The sequence below is a fragment of the Denticeps clupeoides genome, chromosome 11 (genome assembly GCF_900700375.1).
Source record: "Denticeps clupeoides chromosome 11, fDenClu1.1, whole genome shotgun sequence".
In the NCBI taxonomy this organism is placed as follows: Eukaryota; Metazoa; Chordata; class Actinopteri; order Clupeiformes; family Denticipitidae; genus Denticeps; species Denticeps clupeoides.
The window spans coordinates 17,980,368-17,999,555 of NC_041717.1; the positions used below are offsets into that span (position 1 = coordinate 17,980,368).

General features: G+C 44.0%; 1 protein-coding gene across 1 annotated transcript in view; it reads right to left on the minus strand.

The window, feature by feature from the left end:
- Positions 1 to 3,194: 3,194 nt before the first annotated feature.
- vcana (versican a) overlaps positions 3,195 to 19,188 on the minus strand; it is a 31,015-nt gene continuing 15,021 nt past the window's right edge. The window contains exons 6-12 of the mRNA XM_028996471.1: positions 10,083 to 10,196; positions 9,852 to 9,965; positions 8,020 to 8,178; positions 7,738 to 7,820; positions 4,670 to 4,814; positions 4,400 to 4,582; positions 3,195 to 4,322 (exon numbers count right to left, since the gene is read on the minus strand). Of these exons, the coding sequence (XP_028852304.1) occupies positions 4,180 to 4,322; positions 4,400 to 4,582; positions 4,670 to 4,814; positions 7,738 to 7,820; positions 8,020 to 8,178; positions 9,852 to 9,965; positions 10,083 to 10,196 (941 nt within the window). The 3' untranslated portion in view covers positions 3,195 to 4,179. The remainder of the gene's footprint in view (positions 4,323 to 4,399; positions 4,583 to 4,669; positions 4,815 to 7,737; positions 7,821 to 8,019; positions 8,179 to 9,851; positions 9,966 to 10,082; positions 10,197 to 19,188) is intronic.

The window sequence follows — 19,188 nt, forward strand, 5'->3', positions numbered from 1 at the left end:
TCCTGGAATCAGAAAGCCGACCCCTTGTTATGAAAGCACACTCCAGACTCCTCTCCCTTTGAACCCGAAACCCATCCTTCCATCCCACTGCATCCTAGGCCTATTCGGTGGTCCATGGAGATCCGGGCCACCCAGATGTTAGACCCATTGCTTCCAACCGCGGATGTTGGTCCAACATGACCAACACATGGTGACTGCGCACATGGTGACACACATGGTGACTGCGCTTCCGAGTGGGACAGTGTGGCTGTCCACTGAAGATCTTTGTCTCAGGACAGAGTCACACAAATTGTCCCCTTGGTACATCGGCCCATTACGTATCCTCAGCCAGCTGAATCCTCTCACCTACTATCTTCAACTTCCAATGAAACCCTTCATTACTTCTTCCCTCCACCCACTGGCTCCGAATCGTGAGCTGCCATGGATCGTCAACGGGGCTCCTGCCTATACGATAGAACGAATCCACGTTCGCAGGTTAACGCGGAGGAAACTTACCTGCCTCCTTGCATCCTAATGCACCAGGATTCCTCGTTTCTTCCAACACACGCTGGTCTTGCGCTGGTACCGTGACAGTTATCGTTTATACATTCAGCAAAGATACTATTCTATGCCTCCTTCAATCTCTGGGCGAAGCGAACTGTAGTCAGGGTCTTACATGCCATACCTCTTTTGGCAACTTTGGAGGCCTTTCTGAGTTGCTCTTCTATATATTCGATGTAGTTCTCTGTGCTACAAGAAAGGCTTACAATAATTTTCATGTGTTTGTCTTGTCTGGTGCACCTGAGTGCATTTAGCATTGTTCCCTACTCGGATGTTCCTTACATTGTCTTAAGACGGAGGTGCTGCGTGGCCAACCAGATACTGTTGCCAATGGTGAGTGGTGGCGCAGTGTGTGTTCATGGCAGCCCAAGCCTAGGTCCATCTTTGCCGACATCTGCAAACTATGTTCTGGGACAAAGCAATGTCAACCTCAGGCTGCTGGTGCTGAAACAGAAGTGGTTGGCTACAGCACTCCTGAAACGGGCTGATTACCGTTGTGGCAGAAACATGAAGGTTATTGGGAGCCCACACAAGGTAGCAGGGCACCCAGAGCACAGAGGCAAAGCACAGAAGGAAAGGCCTAAGCTGTTGGCTCTTTTAACCTGGCCATTGGATTGGGTATGATAACTGAAGACAAGCTGCAGGAGAGGCGGCAGAATGCCTTACAAAATGTGGAGGTGAATTGGGACCCACGATTGGACACAATCTTCTGTGATACCAGTGCAAGCAAGCAACCTGTTCCAGACATTTTATTTAACTCCATTAACTGATCAGTCAGAAACTACACTAGATTTTGTACTACACAGAAACTACACTAGAACTTTTTTTCATTGGTCTTCTCAGCTAAACCATCAACCTATATCCTTGACCCAATACCTGGTAAAATACTCAAGGAGCTGTTAACCGCTTTAGGTGAATAACTTTTTGGGTTTTGTTAACACATTCATTGCTCTTAGCTATTTTCCTGCTTGAAACAGTCGATAAAACCACTAGTAAAGAAACATACCCTTATTCCGGAGATTGTAGCTACTTACAGACCAAATTGTAACCTTCCATTTTTGTCCAATATTCTTGAAAAGGTGTTAGCACAACAACTTTGGGCTTACACACATACACAATTACAACACAATCATAACACAAAAGCAGAGTACAGAAACAATCTTAGTGAAAGTATTCTGACCAGTACCTTATCTTTGTACTGGTTAGATCTTAGTGCAGCTTTTGACACCACAGACAGGTGGTGGGGGGAGCCAGAGAATTGTATTTGTGCTGAGGTTACTAGGTTATGTTAGTAAATATTAACTGTATAAAATCCCAATAACACACCCAAAACCCTTATAATCCTATATGCTAGAGCTGTACACCGTGGTGAAAAAGACCACCTCAGACGACTGAGAGACTTCAGACTGCCCTCCAAGGTGCTCAGGAACTTCTACTCCTGCACCATAGAGAGCATCCTGACGGGAAATATCTCAACCTGGTTCGGGAACAGCACCATGCTGGACAGGCGAGCACTACAGAGGGTGGTTCGATCAGCCGAACGAATCATCCGTACCAAGCTCCCTGACCTTCAATCTATCTACAGCAAACGGTGCTGTACCAGGGCCAGGAAGATAGTGAAGGACCTCAGCCACCCCAGCAATGGACTCTTCTCTCTGCTGCGATCAGGGAAGCGCTTTCGCTCTCTGAAGTCCAACACAGAGAGAATGAGGAGGAGCTTCTTCCCGCAGGCTGTCCAAGCTCTCAACAACAGTACATAGAACTCATGCACTTTCACCCCCAATCACTCCGGACTCTTTTGCACAAAATCACTTTGCACAAAATCACTTTGCACAAAACCACTTTGCACAAAACCACTCTGCGCTTTTTATCTTACTGCTCTTTTTTTTTGTTTTTGTTTTTTTTATGGCTCTTTTTCTCCTTTCTTTAAACATTGTAAAAAAAATAAACTGTAACTCATTTGCACACCTTCACCCTACCAGTTAAACATATTTTATGTTAAAGACGTAAAAGTGTAATATTTGGTTATGTTTGCAATATTTGCATATTGGTTCATTGTTTACTTGCAACATTTGCAATACTGTAGTCTATAGCAGTTGCAAAAAGCATTTCACTGCACATCATACCGTGTATGACTGTGTATGTGACAAATAAAATTTGAATTTGATTTGATTTGTACATCGACAACGGGTCAGGCCAGGATTTTTTTTATACAGGGCTGATAGCATTCAGGTGTACCAAGGTGTTTGCTAAATCAATAGATGAATATCCAGTTCCCCAGTGATCTGACTGTAGATCTGAGAGGCGCAGCTCAGAGTGCAGCTTTCACTCTACACTAACAATAAACCCACAAGCCAATAAGACAATCAGAAATAGAGAATGGACGGGACTTGGAGCTAGATGCCTAAATTCCTTATGAAACCATTACAGTACAGAACAACAAAACAAAACATTCTGAACATTCCAATTTTGGTTCTATCTATTAATTGTAAATGGAAACAAGACCCACGCCCTACTTCAATTACAGGTGAAAAAAAGCTGCAAAGAACATGGCTCAGGGGACGTTCCCATCAGGCAGACAGAATCAGACATGGAGACAGAATCTAATGTCATATACTTTGTTTCATTCAACATTTTTTTCAATAATCCTGGACATTCACAATATATAATATTAAATTTGTGGTATAAATACGTATAAAACAATTGTTATGTGCACTTCAGAACACAGTCAACCCACAATCATTCATGTAAATCGTGACAGAGATTGCTTGGGATTCAGCAAAAGGATAAGCACCAGCAATCCACGAGTTCCATACGGTTTCATGGTATCATGCTGTAGAATTTGATGGTTGTTTTTCCTTTTGCTCCATAACCCCCAAATGTCATACAGTTAGGAAAAATACATTACAGTGACTGACAATACTGCAGCTCTGCTCAAAGCCGTCCAATCTGTCACCCTGCTAAGCCCAGGTCTTACAACAGGAAGACGAAGAACAGCTTGATAAATAAATTACTTAATGCAACTTGCACTCATTTGTTCAAGTTTGAATATATAGTACGTTCTCTTTAAATGAGCTTTGCATTGTGCAGTGAGATATTTTGGTCAAAGGGGATGTTAACAACTAGAATATATATATCTTTTTTAATTGCTGCATACTGATTTGTTTTACCTCTGTTTGTAGCAAAGGCACTTAGGTGATCCAACAGAAATTGCACATTATCAACATGCATTCATGCATTTCGTCAGCCCCAGAATTTTCTCTTTATCACCCTTTCACAGGGCTTCATCGTCAAATTTCCTTTACAAAAATATTGGGATTTCAGTTTTTCATTGCATTGCTATTGTCTGTCCAGGCCACGATGCTGTGATGCACCTGTAGAGCCGCAGAGTTGTTTGCTTTGTTACATCAAAGCACCTTGTGGCCTGTGGAAGACCTCTTTTCTCCTCTCCATTGGCCGAACAAATACTGCAAAGATCCATGGTATCCATTCACTTGTTAAAAAAGAAATTGCTGCAGAAGACATATTAATAAAATCTTGCTTGCAAAAATAGATTGTCTCTTTTTTTTTATCACTCCTCATAAATGTTTGCTGGATGCAGTAAAAGGCACTTGAGCTCCATCTGCTGGGAGCAGCGGGTTATTGAAGCCATTTCTGTTTGGTCCAGTTGTGTCTTTTGGTGCGGGCCTGATGGTGACGAGCGGAATCCTCTGACCTCCTCCAGACACTGTATGAGCGCACATTCTGGTACCTTCTCGTATAGGACCTCTGGAAACTGGATGCTGAGTACAGAGAAAAGCACACAGTTAGTGAAGTTCTAAAACATGGGCCTCAACTGTTGGGCAACTGTAGGACTCACGTGTCATGCAGGCGATTTTGGGCCGGTCCCAGGACCCGTCCCCACGGCACCGGATGGTGGGCACGTGCCTCTGTATGAATCCATTCATGCACTGGTACCTCACTAAGGAGTTGATCTCATAACGTGCACGCATTGACCCAAAGGTGCGGGCATTCTGGACCACCGGAGGCTGACTGCAGGACACTGTCAGACACGCAAAGCTCGGTCATTCCAAAGTCACAAGATGGATCCTCATGATACTTTTTTTGTTGGTGGTGTTTGGATGCTCACCTGTGCCCTTCTTGCATGTGAAGGTGAGGTGGTAGTTACAGGGGACATCGTTCCATTGCCCATCCTCATGCCAGATCATTACCACGCAGTCCTCCCCAGATGAGAAAAAACTGTCTGGCTGATTGGGCCTCCAGTTTTCATATTGCTGAGGTTGAAAAGCAGAGACGAAGGCGGTCAAGGATTACAAAATTGTTACATACTTTAGGCGTAAACTGCATTCAGTTGGAATAGAGCCACAAAATGGAAGCAAGAGTGAATACGTATCAGTTGGGATTTAATCACGGTGGGTCTGTTTGACCAAAGGAACTGGGCAGTGTAACACAGTCATAAATGTGCATATTACAAACTGAGATATTTCAACATAAGAATACAGAGTATTCCTCATTTGTTCAAAACGCTCATAACCTGTAGTCTGAAAAGTCATCACAGTCACAAAACATTGCATGGTCCTTAAACAATCTTTTGACATAGAAACCAGTTTCCGCTGTAGCAGGGTGTAATTATCCATGCAATTCTTGACAGCATGCCTTACTCAACATTACAATGGGCGAATGCCACGAAGAGGACAGAACTTTTTTTTACTGTCTCTACTTTGTTTACTCTGCTGCACGCCCCCTCGGACCCCCTTCGGCTGCATTTGCCATTCGCCATTTGCCATTTTCCCAGTCTCTCACTGACTGTCTCCAGCCAACCCAGCATGTCTGCGCATCTGTCCCACAGCAACCCTGACATTAACCTATGGAGCAGAGCAGTCTGGGGTTCAATTCGACTTCGGTTCAATTTCGGTGTATCGTTCAGCCCTGCCTCCTTTTTATGTATTAAACCAAATAAAGAGAAAACATTTTTTGTTGCCAAACACTTCATCACAGGTCAAAACAGTTCCAGAAATAAAATAAAATTTCGAAATTTTGGAAGGACTTCATCCAGTTTCTCAAGTTTTTACCAGTTCCTACTAGAACAGAATTTGTGGTAGTGTCATAATTATTTTATTTTTTTGTAGTTTTAATCTAATTTATTATTATTGTTGTTAGAGTTATTGTAGACACTGTTGCAGAGGCCAATGTGTGAGAGAGAAAAACAGTGCAGATACTGTGCATGACCACACGAGGAAGCTAAACTCATGCTTCCACAAAAGAGCGAGGTACAGTGTAAATAGAATTTTTTTTTCTTTTTTTTTTTTTATTGTTAATGTTCTGTACTTTGTACACATTTACCAAAGCCAACAGCATGAGTGATGTCATCATGTGACCGACACCGAATTCTCCTTGGTGGAGAGAAAACAGAATCCAGCTGACTAACGGCTTGCAGTCCTATGCGCATTGATCTGAAGACAAAAGAAGGCAGCTGTAGGAACATCAGAAGTGATCAAGTACAGCTTCTGGCCTGTTACACTTCTGCAGTTCCTGAATATCAATTTGCCACTTGGCGCCGCCTGGTAGCAAACGAACAGACGTCTCTCAGTACAGCGCCGTTCACTTGGCCATTCCTGATTCCCAGGGACTAAATCAGCCTCGGGACCTTTATTCTGCTGCCAGGCTTAACTGCCCCATTACCCCCGGAGTCCACACGGTCATTGAAAGGAGGCAGAAAGTAAGGGACAGAATGAAGTGCTGTCTAGCACATGGGCCAAATAAAGATCCAAACCAATTCATATCAGCTCCAAAGTAGAAATCTACACACGTAGCAGCTGTGCCTACACACCGTCAGGCCGGGTGTGCATCAACTGGGTTGTGAGGAATGTGAGTCCCATCTGCGACAGGCTGGTGCGACACTGTCTTTCACTGAGCCTTGAGTTCACACCGACACTTCAAAGCAGTGGGGAACCCCGCCCCCTCGCCACCAAGCCACAGCTCTGTTATTAAGGCCAAAAACACAGCTTCTGTTTCCTCCGACACAAGGGGATGCACACCACACACAGACACAGAGCGGTGTCCTCAGGCATGCAGCTCACACAGGTGTAACTACACACACACACACACACACACACACACTTCCTGAGCTGCTGCAGTAACCTGTCTGCACCCGTCATCTCTCCCGTAGTGTTGACTGTGTACCCTCGGATAAGAGGGGTTTACAGCTCACGGCCCGGGGCCTTTCCCTGATCCTGGGCCCTGGACTCTGCCGTTCACTTGGCTTTGAAGTCATGGGCCCTTCTGCACCACCAGACCCAAAGCAGCAATTATTAAAACCCCTTAAACACGCACAAGTAAATTTAATGACTTCCCACACAAAGTGATGCCTCAGATATCAAATCCTATCATGTAATTAAGAACACAGGACATTACAGACTAACCTTATCCTTAGCTAATGTTATCCCTGTGATGCACTTTCTTCTTTCTTTTCACTTCACTTTCTGAGCGAGCTGTCTAACATGCACCGGATTACCGTCCATTCCCATTTGTCAGTGTGGAGGAATGAGAGCTTGTTTGGCACATCAGAGAATTGGGAGGCATACACATATCGACGGGAGAGGCATTCCCAGTATCCACGTATGTCCATCACAAAGGGCGAAAGGCAAGACAGGGAGGAAAAAAGCTGTGCATCCCTTTTTTGACTGACAGTATTTCTGACCAAATGGTCAGTTGCGTTCGGAACAGTTTCTGGGTAACACGCAATGCTCTTTCTTACGATCTGACTGTTTTGTGGTGGAAAACACAGACAGTAAGGCATACTTTATCGATAGGGGTTTTTAGGTTGTGCGTTTTTTCTGCAGCCGTTTCAGTCAGTTTGGACTGGGGAGTGGTGATATTGGTACTGATGCTTTCCGCCTCAACTGGTTAAACAGAAAAGCAGTGCAAAAACCCACAGAAACCAAGAGGTGTAATGTAAGAATGAGTCCGCCCGCACTGTTGACAGAAACCTGTTAGTTCCAGCCCCAAAGCCCCAAACCACACAGAGAGAAATAGGCTCAAAACTTCTTCTCAATAAACTTTTTTACTCTCTAAATCTTACCAGATTTTAGATTAACAGTCTATAAATGTAACAAACTCTTCTGTATATAGACACAGCAGTATTTGCTAATGAGGGTGTGGTCTTGTGAGGGTGATATTTCTAGTGTTTTAACTCACCAAAGAGTTGCCATCTGTCCATCGGAAGTCATTTTCAAACATCTTATCGTTGAGGCCGATCCACTGGTAGTCATGCCCAAGACCTGCCAGGGACAAAATGGCGTAGTGTGCCTTCAACACTTATTTCTTTTTTCATATTAGGAGCTCCATTTTGGGGCCAAACCAAGGCCCATCAGGTTCACTGCTCACCAAGTTAACTACTCTTTGTGTTTTCTTGTGTTTTCACAACATGCACAGTGGATTCTGAAGGGGAGGGGATTCAGAAAATTTTTGGCGACTTACGGTTGATGAACTGCTGCTCTTCTTGAGTGACCACGCTGGCCAGGTGCGCCCCCTGCAGGCGACATTCGCGCTCCGCTGTCTCCCAGTTGCGCCTGTGGGGGAAGTACTTGTAGCAGTGCCCTTGGAACTTGTGCCAGCCGTAGGTACATGTCTCCGTGTCTGTGCAAATAAACGAAGAATGCACGGAATGAATCCAAGTACGTGTGAAACATCTGAAGACCATGTTGGTCTGTCAGACATGGCGAGGGAAGGAGGATGCATACGCACAACGGCACAAGACAGGGGCTTTATTATACAAACGCAAGACAGGAGAAAATTCACCTATCAACGACATAATGGTGAACCGACACAAACAGGGCAGCTTTATACAGACATACATAGGTGAAAGCAATCAGAAACCATAATAAGACAGGAGGAACACGAAACTCTGGTCCGGACCCGGAGTATCCCCTTTCGAACAGGATGCTGACAGTACCCTACAGCACCAGCATCCCCTTAGCAGAATGACCCAAAAGAGGCTCATTCTGTCAGTGACACCAATGCAGGTGGAGATGTTGGGGGAGCATCTGTGTTCTGAGGCTCGTGCCTCCACCTACTCAGATGTCCCAGGCTTCATGTGCAGCACTGAGTCACAACAAAGTGACTGCAGTTACATTCGGGGTGTGGTGGAGGCTTATTGACTCAAGTGGACGAACGCTAATGTTTACACAGGCAGAGTAAATGCTGTGAGCGGCCGTGACTATTCTGCCTTGCTCTGTATACTGACAAAATTACACACTGACCACTGGAACACTGTGGTCAAATTAACAACTGCTGAACTTCCAGAGGGATCCTTCACAGTGGTTTATACATATCGGTCCAAACAATACTTCAAAACCAAGTGGGCTTTTTAAATGGGCCCTAATGTGTTCCAAATGTCCAGCTGAAAGTAAAAAGCAGGGAATTCAAGCTAAACTGTCAGTAAATGAAAATAAAGAAAATAAATTCATAATACTTGTCAGAACAGCTCACTTTATACAAAACAATATCCAGGATTCCCACACATGATTGGATGATGGAAAGGAGTCATACCTCAATGTACTACAATATATAATGAAATGTAAAATATTACTACAGGTCTGACCCTAAAAAAGTGGGAATCGTGTTATTTTTTGTGCTTCTCAGTTACAGCCGCTTTTCATAAAAACCTCCTAAGAACATTTATCAGTGTCTTTTTTGGGGGTTCTCTAAATATCAATCCCAGACAAGAAGGAAAAAAAAAAAAAAAACGATGACATCTTGTCTGTCTGGTGATGGCCTGTGGCATTGCGTAGTGGGGCGCGACTTTACACACTTGTAGATACAAACGCAACCTGAGGGCATAGTGGACAGGTGCGAGAGGTGGAATTTCGGATGAGCCGGACAAGACTTTATGAGTCAGTTACAGCCGTCTGGAGCAACAAATCTGCTCGAGCCAAGAAGATGGGGCCTTCGCAAACATCCTCTCAGAGACTACACAGCAATAAAATTTTATAGTTAAGGCTTGGTGGCCATCCCCAGTTATTGACTGACATTTAGCTTGTGTTTGTGTGGATACTTTCTAAAAGGAAAAAATATTGTGGAACTGCACAAGCATTTACTCTCACATTTATGGCTTTTAGGAGCACACCTTATCCAGAGCAACTTGCTATCGGTAGTTACAGGGACAGCCCCCCCTGGAGCAACTCAGGGTTAAGTGTCTTTCTCAGGAAAGCAACTGTAGTAAGTGGGGTTTGAAGCTGTGACTTATTACAGCCCACAAGGCTTCTACCACCCAGGCAGACGTCATACCGTGCCATGCAGCATGGGCTTACCTTGTTCGCAAAGTGCTCCCGCATAGCTTGGCAGACAAACGCAGGTGAAAGAGTTCAGCCCGTCAAAGCACGTCCCTCCATTACGACAAGGATTTGACTGACATTCGTCGATGTCTAAATGTCAGCAAAAGTGGAGAGAAGTACGCTCATGAAAAAGGGCAAGAAACAAAGCATCACCAATCTCATGCCTAATCAAAAATGATTCTAAACTCTGCTTATCCTGCACTGTACCTATTTCACAGTAATCCCCTCCATATCCAGGTGCGCAGGTGCAGGCGTAGCTATTGCCCACTTTCAAACAAGAGCCTCCGTTTAAGCAGATGTTGTCATTACAGGAATGAACACCTGGGGTGAAAAAAGGGTTAGCCCAACTATATTAGAACAATTCAAATCTTTATTTAATATAGAAAAAAGTAGGTGTGTAAATACTTGAAATGTCCATTGTCTCTGCAAGAATGGTGTGGTCTGCGTCAAGGGGGGTTGTTGTTTCAATGAGCCACGATATGTCCTCTGATGTGTGCTCCTCAGTCTCCTCTTCAGAGTCTAATGGTTCTTCTGCAGTAGGTTGGGATGTAGGGACATCGGACAGAATGTAATTAGTTTGGTCCACGGTTGGGGGAAGAGTGGTGCCCTCTATCTGTCCCTGTGGCGTTACTGCCTCCTCGATTTCACCCACAGCCTCCGGTGGACTGTGATCTATGGTGAGCAGCAGAGGCGAGCTGGTCACTGTGGAGAGCAAGACAGTTTGTATCTCACCAGGGGGTGATGTGGAGACCTCTTCTGAGCTGGTGTCCGAAGACTCACTGTCTGTCCGTGGTGTAATTTCAAGTTGTTTGACATCTTCTGTAGCAGTACTCCAGTCTAGCTTCTCCTCTGAAGACAGAGTTCCTTCTACATCAGCAATAATGATCCCTTTCACTGAGCTGCTTTCCTCATCAGTGGAGGTTACCTCTTCTTCAGACAGCGTTGTTGACTCAACCTGCCTGATATCTGGTATGGATTCAACTTGTGAATAACTTGAACTTTGGTCGTAGACTGGCATAGAAGTGGTTGATGTTAAAAGGCTGGTAAGAGCATCACCATTTGAAGCCACTTGACCTGTAGAGAAGACATTTGCCATGTCTTGTGTAATACTGGTGCCGTCAGATTCAGCTCCTTCCTCCTCATCTGACTCGGCTTCCACTGCAGGGGTCTGAGGTGTTCTGATGATCTCTTCATCTCGTACACTGACCAGAGGAGATGTGGAGGCAACAGTGACCTGATCTAGGTCGTTGCTGCTGTCTTCTGTTTGGCTCGATACGCTGGTCGGTATGTCACTCGCTGTTGTCCCAGTTGGACTGGCTAAATGGCCAAATGTTGAGACTAAATGAAGTGCCTCATCAGGCTCAGTGGTCAGTTGTATTGATTTCACGGTGGAAACAGACAAAAAGGTTGTTTCCGTATCTGGACCGATGGACTTTGCACTTGTATTCAAACTCTCAAATACCTCTGAGTGATCATGAGCTGGGTGTGTTCCTGCCAAAGATGAAGTGACATCAGGTGGAGATGTAATGGGTTTGTGGGAGGACAAGGATGTTAGGGGTGTAAGACCTGAGCCTTCCTCTTCTGCAAATGTTCTTGAACTGGATGGTTCTGTTGTGCTAGACACTTCTGGCTGGTATATTACTACATCTTGAACAGTTGATGTTTCACCGGGATGCTCTGTAACTGTGTGATGTGAGCCATTTCCAGAAGACTGTGTGGCAAATGTCTTTGAAGTTAGGTCGACACCAGAACTGTCTTTATCTGTGAAAGATGTGCTTTTAAAATCGGATATTGGAGTTACTGAGGTTTTGAGGCTGGCTCTATCTGTTGATGGAGAAGACCCCTCAACCGCACTTCCGTCTGATGAAGATTCATTATTCAGTTCACTGTCAAAGGAAGTTTCTTCTCTGATGTAGTCCGATGAGGGTAGAATTTTCACCCCACCAGTCATATAGACATTGGGGTTCTCAGTCATCTTCAAGGACGAATGGTGTTTGTCCAGAAAAGAACTTGTCAAATAATGGTCCACAGAAGAAACTGGCCTGTCTGTCAACTTGGCTTCTTTTCTTGTTTCATTATATTCTGTGGTGGCCTTTGTCAGAGATTGTGAGGGTTCTGTGACAGAATATGTTGTGCTCTTATTTTCTGAAATAATCGGGTCTGAAGTTACATGACTATCAATTGTAACAGGTGAGGAAGATGGTGCTTGGTGTGGAGTAGAAGTTAGACGATCTGAGTTCATACTAGACCCGTCTTCAAGAGGAACAGGACTTTGTGTTGAAGTGAAGGTTGAACTTGAAGTTGTAGTGAGATCCTGTTTAACTTTGTCTCGTTTTGTGGTTTTAATAAGGTGTTCTGGCTGTTTTGAAGTTCTTAAAAAAGACTGTGATGTAACAGAAATTGGCTCTTGGGTGGTATACATGGGCTGTGACGTGGCATAGGCCGAATGTGAAGATTTTGCAATTGGAGATGTGGTGTCTGAAGACTCACTGTCTGTCCGTGGTGTAATTTCATGTCGTTTGACGTCTTCTGTAGCAGTACTCCAGTCCAGCTTCTCCTCTGAAGACAGAGTTCTTGCTACATCAGGAATAATGATCCCTTTCACTGAGCTGCTTTCCTCATCGGTGGAGGTTACCTCTTCTTCAGACAGCGTTGTTGATTCAACATGCCTGATATCTGGTATGGATTCAACTTGTGAATAACCTGAACTTTGGTCGTAGACTGGCATAGAAGTGGTTGATGTTAAATCACCATTTGAAGGCACCCTGGAACTTGTAACTGCGACCCGAGCTGTGGGCTGGAGATGCTTGGATGAATGTGTTGTCTGCAAACCTGATGTTGGTGACCATGGAATACCCATTCCAGACCCATCTAGATCATCTGTTACAACAAAAAATGATCCAGGTGTTATGGTAACAGCTGTCACCCCACCTGCTTCCTCTGTCAGGATAGTGTGAGTAAGAGGTGAAGAAGAATGCAGAATGGAGCTGGAATCTGCATCAATAATTATCTCGTCTGTTTCAATGAGCTCAGGAGCCTCAGCCTTAAGCTGCGTTTCTGTGGTGGCTGAGATGAGTTTATCCTCACCCATGACGGCATCAGTGACTGGTTGTGTCGCATGTAATGGTGTGGTGGAAGCAGTAGTCTTATCTTCATCTGTAAGACTGATAGAAGCAGCGTGCTTTTCAGTGTTCTCCTCGTAAATCACAGAATTGACAGGGGAAGACGTGTCAGGCAGTGTTGAAATGTCTTCCTTTACTGTAGTTGTTGCCACCGAAAACAAGCCAGTGGGTTTTAAGGCAGAAGGATCACCACCTGAGCCTTCTTCTGTGCCATCTCCACTTTCCTCCTCTATAGCTGAAACCACTGTCGTGGTCTGAGGCGGTGAAATTCCGCTTGTCAGGGGAGAATTGGTTGAAGATTTGGCTTCATCTGTGGCTATAGTAAATTGTTTGTACATTTTGGTGGTTGTCTGTGGTTTACGTGCCTCATCAGCTGAACCTTCTGGGATTGCCGACTCCTGGTCGAAATCTTCCTCTGCAGTCATGGCCGTAGATCCTTCTAAATCAACGTATGTGCGTTCCGTTGATATTTTACCAGAGCCATCGCTATTCACTGTAACAGAGGCTGTAGATTTCAAAAGTATTTGTGTTGTTGTGGGCAAAAGATTTTCCACTGAAGCAGACTCTTGGGTGTCTGAGCTTGTGGTCATTTCATTCTCAGTTGTCAGAGCTTGGTGGGGAGGAACTGACTCAAGGGCTGTAGTCTCACCTATGTACTCACCACGTCCCAATTCTGAGACTAAGGATGTGCTTGGTTTTGACGATTCAGTTTTCGAAATAGCAGTTGCTCTTTCTGCTGGGTGGACTTCTGCCTCATCTGTTGCAACAGCATATTGTTCAAAAGCTTTAGTTGTTTCTGATATGTCACTCAATCCCTCTGTTGATGTTTCTGCTGTGGCAAATGTCCTCCAAGTGCTGCCTGGTGTTTTACCAGATATTCCACTGACATGAGCAGAAAGGCTCAGAGGGGTACTGTAGCTACTGTCCAGCTCCGATGGTGATGATGTAAAAGGCATTTCTGAACTATGCAATTGGGAAGAAGTGGTCATGATATTTTGGGTTAATATTTCAGGAGAGTAATCCCCTGAGGCATTCTCTGAGAAGGTGAATAAATCACTCTGTGTGGTTTTGAAAGAAATGGGAGAAAGTGAGACTGCAGGTTTGCTTGATGCATCATCCTCATTTCCATTCATATTCTCTAATGTAGTGTGAGGGAAATCAGATGGGGGGTCCGTTGACATAATGCTGTAAGCAGTGGGAATGACAGAAGATGAAACATCTTTCGTGGATCTATCTTCTGTTGATGTGGAAATCTCTAACCTTCTCATCTGGTTTGTTGATGTTTCTGTAGTGGACACATACGCAATTGTTAAAAAAGCTGCCTGTGGTCTGCTCGTTGTCTCATCCGCATCTATAGGTTCAGTTTCTTTCTGAGTTGCACCTGTTGTGGAAAATATGATAGACTCAACTGAATCCATGTTCTCTGTCTGGAAATTTGATGAAGAAGGACCTGTAGATTCTAGTAACAGAATTTCTGATGTCTGGCCTGGTTCCTCTGTTGTGTCTTCAGTTGTCTTTTCAGAAAAAGGTGATGTGAAAGAAATGTTTTTTGAACTAATCTCACTTGTTGAGCTTGTCCCTGTTAGAGCTGAAGTGACTGCAGTATCATCTGTGACATGAGCATTTGATGTTTCTACTACTGGTCTGGACGTTGTCTCCTCAACAATTGTAGCTGTTGTGGTGAATATATAAGGAGTCACTTCACCTGAACCCACCTCCTCTGTCTGAAATCTTAATGAAGATGGGCCTGAAGACTCAAGTAAAATACTGTCTGATGTCTTGTATGTTTCTTCTGTTGTTTTGTCACTTGTCTTTTCAGTCGAAGGTGATGTTGAGAAGGACCGTTTTGTTGGAACATCTTGTGAACTCATCTCACCTGTTGTTCTTGTCCCTGTGGGAGCAGAAGTGAACACCACTGTAGTTTCACCAGTGACTGCTGTCCCCTCTGTGACAATATCAATTGTTTCTTCAATTGATGTTGTCTCCCCAACAACTGTAGCTTTAGATTGTTTATGAATAGTATCTGTTGTGGTGAACATCTCAGGAGTCACTTCACCAGAGCCCACATCCTCTGTTTGGAAACTTAATGAAGATGAACCCGTAGACTCAAGTAAAAGAGTGTCTGATGTCTTGCCTGTTTCATCCATTGTGTGGTCAGTTGTCACTTTAACTGAAGGTGATGTTGTGAAGGACAATTTTGCTGTCTGATCTCGTGAGCTCATCTCACTTGTTGTGCTTGTCCCTGAGTGAGCAGAAGTGAACAGCAGTGCTGTTTCACCAGTGACTGCTGTATCTTCTTTCACCGGAGCAGTTGTTGTTTCTACAATGGCTCTGGTCGATGTCTCTACAGCTGTAGCTACAGATTGTTCATGAGTACTGAATGTCATGTTGAACCTCACAGGGGTCGTTTCATCAGAGCCCACGTCCTCTGTCTGGTGTATTATTGAAGATGGGCTTTTAGATTCCAGGAAAATAATGTCTGATGTATTGGCTGTTTCTATCATTGTGTTGTCACTTGTCTCTTCAACTAAAGGTGATGTTGTGAAGGGCAATTTGGTTGATGTCTCTACTTCCAGTCTGGATGCTGTCTCCTCTTTAACTGTTGCTACAGATATTTCATGAATTGAGTCTGTTGTTTTGAGCATATCAGAAGTCACTTCAACAGTGCCCACCCCCTCTGAAAAACTTAATGAAGATGGGCTCGTAAATTCCAGTAAAAGGGTGTCTGAAATTGTGTCTCTTTCCTCTGTTGTGTCTACAGCTGACTCTTCTGTTGAAGACGATGTTGTCAAGGACAATTTTGTTGTCTGATGTTGTCTTTCTTGACTTGTTCTTGTCTCTGTGCGAGCAGAAGTGAACACCATTGTTGTTTTGGCCGTGACTGCTGTATCTTCTGTGACCTGAGCAGTTGATGTCTCTACTACTGTTCTGGATGTCTCTTCTACAACTGTAGCTTCAGATTGGTCATGAGTAGAATCTGTTGTGGTGAACATTTCAGGAGTCACTTCACCAGAGCCGACCTCCTGTGTCTGGAAATAAAATGAAGATGGGCCTGTAGACTCAAGTAAAAGAGTGTCTGATGCATTGCCTGTTTCTTCTGTTGTGGTGTCAGTTGTCTCTTCAGTTGAAGGTGGTGTTGTGAAGGACAATTTTGTTGGCTCATATTGTGAACTCATCTCACTTGTTGTTCTTGTCCATGTGGGAGCAGATTTGAACACCACTGTTGTTTCACCAGTGACTGCTGTACCTTCTGTGACAGGAGCAGTTGTTGATTCAAATATTAGTCTAGATGTTGTCTCCCCTACAACTGTAGCTTCAGATTGTTCATGAGTAGTACCTGTTGTGGTGAACATCTCAGGAGTCACATCACCAGAGCCGACTTCTTCTGTGTGTAAAAGTAATGTAGATGGGCCTTTAGATTCCAGTACATTAGTGTCTGATGTCTTGTCTGTTTCTTCGGTTGTGTGGTCAGTTGTCTCTTCAGTAGAAAGTAATGTTGTGAAGGACAATTTTGTTGTCTGATCTCCTGGACTTACTTGACTTGTTGATCTTATCCATGTGGGAGCAGAAGTGAACAACACAGTTGTTTCACCAGTAACTGCTGTACCTTCTGTGACAGGATCTGTTGTTTGTACTATTGGTCTGGATGATGTCTCTTCTACAACTGTAGCTTTAGATTGTTCATGAGTAGTAACTGTTGTGGTGAACATCTCAGGAGTCACTTCACCAGAGCCGACCTCCTCTGTCTGTAAATTGAATGTAGATGGGTCAATGGATTCCAGTAAATGTGTGTCTGATGTCTTGCCCGTTTCTTCCATTGTGGTATCAGTTGTCTCTTCAGTTGAAAGTGATGTTGTGAAGGACAATTTTGTTGTCTGAGCTCCTGAAATTATGTCACTTGTTGTTCTTGTCCCTGTAGGAGCAGATGTGAACACCAGTGTTTTTTCAACATTGCTTGCTGTACCTTCTGTGACAGGAGTTGTTGATACAAGAAGTGACCTAGACGTTGTCTCCTCTACAACTGTAGCTTCAGATTGTTTTTGAGTTGTATCTGTGGTGAACATCTCAGGAGTCACTTCACCTGAACCCACCTCCTCTGTCTGGGAAAGAAATGAAGATGGGCCTGTAGATTCCAGGAAAAATATGTCTGATGTCTTGCCTGATTCTTCCGTTGTATTGTCAGTTGTCTCTTCAGCTAAATGTGATGTTGTGGTGGACAATTGTGTTGTCCGATCTCCTGAACTTACTTGACTTGTTGTTCTTGTTCCTGTGGGAGCAGAAGTGAACAACACAGTTGTTTCACCAGTGAATGCTGTACCTTCTGTGACAGGAGCAGTCGTGGATTCAACTATTAGACTGGACATTGTCCCTCCTACAACTGTAGCTTCAGATTGTTTATGAGTATTATCTGTTGTACTGAACATCTCAGCAGTTGCTTCACCAGAGCCCACATTCTCTGTCTGGAAAGGAAATGATGATGGGCCTGTAGATTCCAGAAAAAAGGTATCTGATGTCTTGCCTGTTTTTTCCATTGTGTGGTCAGATGTCTCTTCAGCTGAAGGTGATGTTTTGAATGACAATTTTGTTGTCTGATCTTTTGAACTCATTCCAGTTGTTGTGCTTGTACCTTTGGGAGCAACCGTGACCACATCCGTTGTTTTACCAGTAACTGCAATATGTCCAGTGACATTTGATGGGTCTACTACTGGTGTGGGTGCTGTTTCCTCTACCGCTGCAGTTAGAGAGATTTTGTTAATTGTATCTGTTGTGATGAACATCTTAGGAGTCGGTTGAGCAGAGCCCATCTCCTCTGTTAGGAAACCTAATGAAGATGGGCCTGTAGATTTAGCAATTTTCTCTGTTGTGACTTCAGCTGAAGGTGATGTTGTGAAGAACAATTCTCCTGAACTTACTTGATTTGTTGTTCTTGTGCCTGTGAGAGCAGAAGTGAACACCACAGTTGTTTCACCAATGACTGCTGTACTATCTATGACATGAGCAGTTGATGTCTTTACTAGTGTTCGTGATGTTGTCTCTTCTACAACTGTAGCTTCAGGTTGCTCATGAGAAGTATTTGTTGTGGTGAACATCCCAGGAGTTGCTTCACCAGAGCCCAACTCCTCTATCTGGAATACAAATGGGACTGTAACCTCCAGTAAAATACTGTCTGATGTTTTGCCTGTTTCTTCTGTTGTGTTGTCCCTTGTCTCTTTAGCTGAAGTTGATGTTGTGAAGGACAATTTTGTTGTCTGATCTTGTGAACTCATCTCACTTGTTGTGCTTGTCCCTGTGGGAGCAGACGTTAACACAGCTGTTGTTTTACCAGTAGCTGCTGTATCTTCTGTGACAAAATCATTTGTTGTTTGTACCACTGGTCTGGATGTTGTCTCCTCTACAACTGTGGCTACAGATATTTCATGAATACTATCTGTTGTGGTGAACATCTTAGGGGTCAATTCACCAGAGCCCATATTCTCTGTATGGAGACTTAATATAGATTCTAGTAGATCAGTGCCTGAGGTTTTGCCTAATTCATCTGTTGTGTGTCCAGTTGTCTTTTCAGCTGAAGGTGATGTTGTGAAGAAGAATTTTATTGTCTGATCTTGGGAACTCTTCTCACTTGTTGTGCTTGTCCCAGTGGGAGCAGACGTGAACACAGCTGTTGTTTCACCAGTGACTGCTGTCTTTTTTGTGACCTGAGCAGTTGATGTCTCTACTATTGGTCTGGATGTTGTCTCTTCTACAAATGTATCTTCAGATTGTTCATGAGTAGTATTTGTTGTGTTGAACATCTCAGGCGTTATTTCACCAGAGTTCACCTCCTCTGTCTGGAAACTAAATGAAGATGGGCCAGTAGACTCCAGTAAAATACTGTCTGATGTTTTGTCTGTTTCTTCTGTTGTGTGGTCAGTTGTCTCTTCAGTTGAAGTTGATTTTGTGAAGGATAATTTTGCTGTCTGAGCTCCTGAACTCATCTCACTTGTTGTTCCTCTCTCTGTGGGAGCAGAGGAGAACACAGCTGTGTTTTTACCAGTCACTGCTGTATCTTCTGTGACATTAACAGTTGTCATTTCTACCACTGATCTCGATGTTGTCTCCTCTACAACTGTAGCTGCAGATATTTCATGAATAATATCTGTTGTGGTCAACATCTCAGGTGTTGATTCACCAGAGCCCTCCTCCTCTGTCTG